The sequence below is a fragment of the Amphiura filiformis genome, chromosome 7 (genome assembly GCF_039555335.1).
Source record: "Amphiura filiformis chromosome 7, Afil_fr2py, whole genome shotgun sequence".
Classification (NCBI taxonomy): Eukaryota; Metazoa; Echinodermata; class Ophiuroidea; order Amphilepidida; family Amphiuridae; genus Amphiura; species Amphiura filiformis.
Genome location: NC_092634.1, coordinates 899,092 through 904,670, shown reverse-complemented (window position 1 = coordinate 904,670; position 5,579 = coordinate 899,092). Strand labels below are relative to the sequence as shown.

Below are 5,579 nucleotides of genomic sequence, written 5' to 3'. Positions count from 1 at the left end.
ATATTTGAACTAGTCTACGATCTGAAAAGGATAATTCATTCTTTGATTCTTCGACGTCATGTTTAACATCCTTGGAGAATGCTCTGTTTACATTCATGTTATCTTGGGTTGAAATAGTTGCAAGAACAGACATGTTTTCTCTCATTTTGCTGAAATGTTTCTTTATATGTATATAAATCCAGCCGTACGTTACTATGATGGCAATCAGTGGAAGTGAAAACATCATTATTTGTCCAAGATTGAAAATCTCGCCTTTCTCGTGATCATCTAGATCTGAACAGGACATGTAGTGAGTGTCATATCCAAAGGCACCATAACCAGTAAGAATGCAAGCGCTCACAGCTGCATAGTTAATTATCCACGGCATGGCAACAAAAATGCAAAGTCTCCACGATTTGAAGATCTTTTCGCACAAAGCTGGTTTAACAATTGTGACCAGCCTGTTAATACCTATACCTGCCAAGCTGTACCAACTTACTCCTGTGCAAGACATTATTACGTAACCTGTCAATTGACACAACCAGTAAGCACGTAAACGAGGAAAAAAAAAAGACTCAGACCAAACCAAATCCATGCAGTTAGCAAATCAGTAACGGCAAGACTTGTCACAAATGCATTGGTGGATGTTTGTAGTTCGCGAGAGAAAGCTACAGCCGTGATGATCAAGGAGTTGCCAACGAGTCCAGCAACTGCAATCAAGATTGTTAACACGGCAAGCAAAATTCGTTCCCAATAATGCCAAAGGCATTCACCTGGTACTGCAGATGATGCAATATAGCTCAAGTTCGCTGAACATGGTGAAGAGGTATTCATCATTATACCTTTAGCTTGATTAATATGATATCTGCAAGACTCCATTCGGTAGGCTACCAAGATTGTGATATATATTTTTCTGGGATAAATATTTTTTCTGGAAAAAAGGCATATTTGCCCCACCATATACCACAAATGACCGCATATTTGGGGGAAAGAAAGAAGCTGGTATATCAGGTGTGCCAAATGAGATTAACAAGGCTATTATAATGATTACCTCTTAGAATTGATAGAATCAAAAACCCTTTTCAATAATGACAAATTGGCAATATTTAATGCAGAGGGGAAATTTCTCTTTTCTTCTACACACAAAGAACACTTTATTACAGTGTTAGGTAACCTACTTAAAGTCAAAAATGATTGCTTCCTGCTATTTGTATGGACAAAATATAGATAAAATAATGACAATGTGGTGTGATCAAGCAAAATCAGTCTGAAGTCGGGCATATTCAATTTTCAGTTATGGTCATATTCAGCAATAATATTGCAAAGCTACATTTTGCAGAAACCCCATGTTGAAATTGAACATTAAGTTCCAAAGATATGAACAGTTGAAGTGTTTCCAAAACAATATGCAACAAGAGAAATTATTGTCTTTGTTTGGCTCTATCTGAAAGTCAATGTATCCGACTCTCGACTGATTTTGCTTAATCACATAGTTGTAGCTTATTGCATTTCAAACAAGTATGAAAGTGTTACGTTTATTAATGGAATTAAATCCAGTTGAAACCACTTAAGGGACATAGCTATATTTTTTTCTCATTTTCACCATTGCATTAGCTATTGTTACTTGTATTCAAAATGGACTATTCCTGTTCAAATCCATACACCCCTATGGAAGACATGACCTTAATCTTTCACACTCAAATGGGGTTACCATAGCCACATTCCCCTATGTGTGAGATTAAGGTCATGTCTTCCATAGGGGGTGTATGGATTACAACTGCAATAGCACAATCTTGAAGACAGTTGATGATGACGATGTATATGAAAAATAGAACAAGAGATCTAACCAAGCTCTAAAAGCATCTGCACTGTAGAGTAACAATAGCAAAATTGATATTTAATTTTGTAGCTAACTAGGTCATATAAGGTGCGCTAAACTGGACTTCATTTCAGACAATTAAAGGCAAAAAATAAATCTTCTTATACTTGCAAATTTTCTCTTAATAATTAAATATGAAGAGATATTTTTCTTACGTCTTTTTAAAGAACTCTCTTTAAATCATCATTCTTTTTGTCATCTTTTTAAAGAACTCTCTACTCAACGAACTCTAAAAGCATTAGCTTCATTCTCTCTCTCACTCTCTTCACTTTGCGTGTCTGTCTCTCTGACTTTATGTTTATAGCAATAATTTATACACTAAAAAAAAAAAAAATTATACACAATAATAGCGTCAAAATGGTGCACCAAATGGCTCCAATTAATTTGACTTTCATTTTGTGAAAGTTTCGAACTTATGAGGAGTACATCCCCCTCTCACACACATCTGTGTCGCGCAAGTACGACGTGAGAACCGTTCCGCGGCCATATATTTAAACATTATGATTCAAACAGGCTCAAACAAAATCATCAAGTTAGGTTAAAAAGCTAATATAAGCATACTGGCCTTTGTGGAAAGAGAAAAGAGAGAAAGTGAGTTGAAAATAAATATCAAGGAAAAAAGGCCACTGCCAACATTTTTTAATTGAAACTCATCGCTATCATAATGATTATATTTAGTAACGTTTTTTTTCACAAGGAAAAAAGAAAAGTTGGTTTATTCCAAGCAAAATGCAGCAGAATTTATTTCAGAGTTTGCATTGAAACAAAACATACAAATGTGCTATATGCTCATAACATATTTAGCTAGTATATTTAGATATCTTTTATGACACATAAACGTTTAACTGTCATGCTTAGAATAACACTATATCTCAGATATCAAATCGAAACTTTATCTTTCTCCATTGACATGGTTCAAAAATATAGGAATTTATTGCCCCAATGTCTCTTTTATTTTATTTCATTTCAATATGTTCATGGAAGAGCAACAACGAAAGTCATGTGTCTATTAAGTTTAAATTCTGACCCTTTGCAAAAAGTCAGTAGTGGATCAGATATAGTTGTTTATAGTTTCCAAACCAAACAGTTCTCCTGCCAGGTTACGTCTTTACTGACAGTAAGCATGCTTAAGCGTGGTGTATGAAGAAGGTGATTATATAACGTTATATTTGCGATGTGTGATCATGGGGATACCACCATACCGTAAAGTGTCGCCTAATGGCGCACTTGGGCTCCTTTGTCTTGGGTAAATTTCCTGTGCAAATAGAGAACTTACTGCTCTGAAATCCCAACAAGTTCTTTGCCCCTTTTTTGCTGGTGGGAATTTTATGGGTGGGCACTTTTAGGTCGTGCCTAAAATTCCACTTATGATAAGTGAGCCTATAGCACGTGAATCCTTACGGTATTTGTAAATCCCGCTGGCTGTACGTCTTGAGTACGTGCCCGTTATTAAACAGTTACCATAGGGTATTATATAAAAGGCACTAAATTTAATGCCCACGTGACCCATGGGCGCCGCCATACCAAGACCACCAAGTGATCAGTAGATGTGGTACAATTCTAAGGGATAAGAATTTTTCAGACAAATATCACCAAAATTGCTGAAAAATTTAATAGGCAAATTAATTATACATTGGGGGATTCTGTATTTTAGTATGTTTTCAAGAACTAAAGTTTTGATCGACGGAAAAAAAGTTATCGACGGAAACTCTTACAATAATACTACAAAGTTGTAAAAAAGTGACAAATTTGCTAGAAAATTTGGACATGCATCCCGCGTTTCCAATTGAAATACACAGGAAGACCACTCGCTGTGCCAAAGGTCACTTTTCCAGACATCCTGTGTAGACAATGTAATGTCAGCGCCCATCTGGTCACGTGGTCATTAAATTAAGTGCCTTTATTTAAATGCCCTAAGACGACTGTTAAAAAGGAGCCAGGACGTCGAATGGTTTAGGTGTTTCTTGAGAGCAAAACTTTCAACAGTCTTGACGGTTGTGGTATATCTGCATATTTACATTTAATCAAGCATCTCAATACAATTTTGAATTCAGGATGTTTGCGAGCGTATATAAAGAAATTAATGGCGCTATTTGCCAAGGTTAAAATCCGAAGATAGTAAATGGCGTGACTTGAATTCGGTATGACATTGACGACGAAAAAAGGCAGGAAACAAGCGAAGAATGCACAGACAACAAAGAACAGGTTCTTGGTGATTTCAACTTGTTTTCGAGATATTGTTTTTCGCTTCATAAGTGATGGTATTGCTGCGTTGGAGCCACTAAGTTGTTCAGTACTATCTAGAGATCGTTCAATTGATTGTGTGTCCGTATTTGATCTTGCCGTGACATCATTTGTGATATTGATAGCCACGTCTGGATCATGTCCTCGTTTGGTTGATTCGTCAACCACACTCTCTTGTGAATCGGCAAGGGATACATTTGTAAACGTACCATCGGTAGAACCCTCAATTGGAGCACTTGAAGAGATTTCAGTATTTACATATCTGACTTTTAACTCACCTCCAAGACTTGAAATTGGAATCGTAAGCTTTTCTTTCTGTTTACGAAAATGTTTCTTAAGATAAATATAGATCCACAAGTAACTTGTGACAATGGCTGCGAATGGAATAGGAAACGCGACTACTGTTTGAACCGTGTTGAAAATATCAGCATTGGGGTGACCGTCCATATCACCACATGATAAATCAGTGCGGTCATATCCGTATGCACCATTTCCTGTTAAGGGTGATATAGTAATAGCTGCAATGGGTATAATCCATGGCAATGCTACCAAAAGCCCCAATTTCCACGATGTGAAGATTTTCTGATACAACAATGGCTTAGTGATTAGTATGAGTCTGTTGACACTGATGACGCCCAAGTTATACATACTAGCCCCAGTGCAGGCAAATATAACAAAACCTGTAACCCCACAAAGCCATTCAATTTCTGGTATCGGCCAACTATTTCTACCAAGCAATCCAACCATGTACCATATCAAGAAAAAGGAAGTTAGCCAATCTGCTATGCTTAAACTGGTAACGAATGCATTGGTAGACGTCTGTAGTTTGCGAGAAAATGCAACAGCTAGGATGATCATAGAGTTACCGATAAGACCTGTCACTGATATGAGTCCGACTATAGTAGAAGTAAGGACTTGTTCCCAAAAGCTAATGTTGATGAAAGTTGATGTGGAGTTACCATTGTTGGTTGTGTTGCTCATCATGGCAGAATCCATTACTGATTATGCCCATATACGGAGGGTCGTAATCGTTATGATGTTTTTATTTATCTTCGTGACTTGTAACAAGATGGATACTTTGATTAACCAAAAGTTCCAAACACTATATAGTGAATGACAGCAGTTCTAAACACTTTATTTTAATACTCCAGCAAGTGCTCACTGCTCGGTCGTATGATTGTATAATGGTTAAAAGTTGACGTACCTGTATTATGTACAATGCCCTACTGCCACTTTCCTATATTGAGGAAATCCCCGGGGAAATCCTTATTATTATTAATTGCTCATATTAGAACCGCATCAGATCACAACAAATGATCATTGCATTTTCGTTTCAGTTACCGTCATGAAAAAACCCCAACAGTGAAAAAAATGTCTCTTTGTTTTCTTTACTTTGCATGTTTCTCGGGTAAATCAAACAAGCAAGCAAACAAACAAACAAACAAACAAACCTTAATTTCAAGTACTATGATTTATT

At 36.6% G+C, this 5,579-nt stretch overlaps 1 protein-coding gene across 1 annotated transcript; it reads right to left on the bottom strand.

Moving 5' to 3' along the window:
- Window positions 1-3,811: 3,811 nt before the first annotated feature.
- LOC140156539 (5-hydroxytryptamine receptor 1F-like) lies at window positions 3,812-5,098 on the bottom strand. Its single transcript, XM_072179479.1, has one exon. It carries the CDS (start codon window positions 5,096-5,098, stop codon window positions 3,812-3,814), a length of 1,287 nt encoding a protein of 428 aa, XP_072035580.1.
- Between the last annotated feature and the right edge of the window lie 481 nt (window positions 5,099-5,579).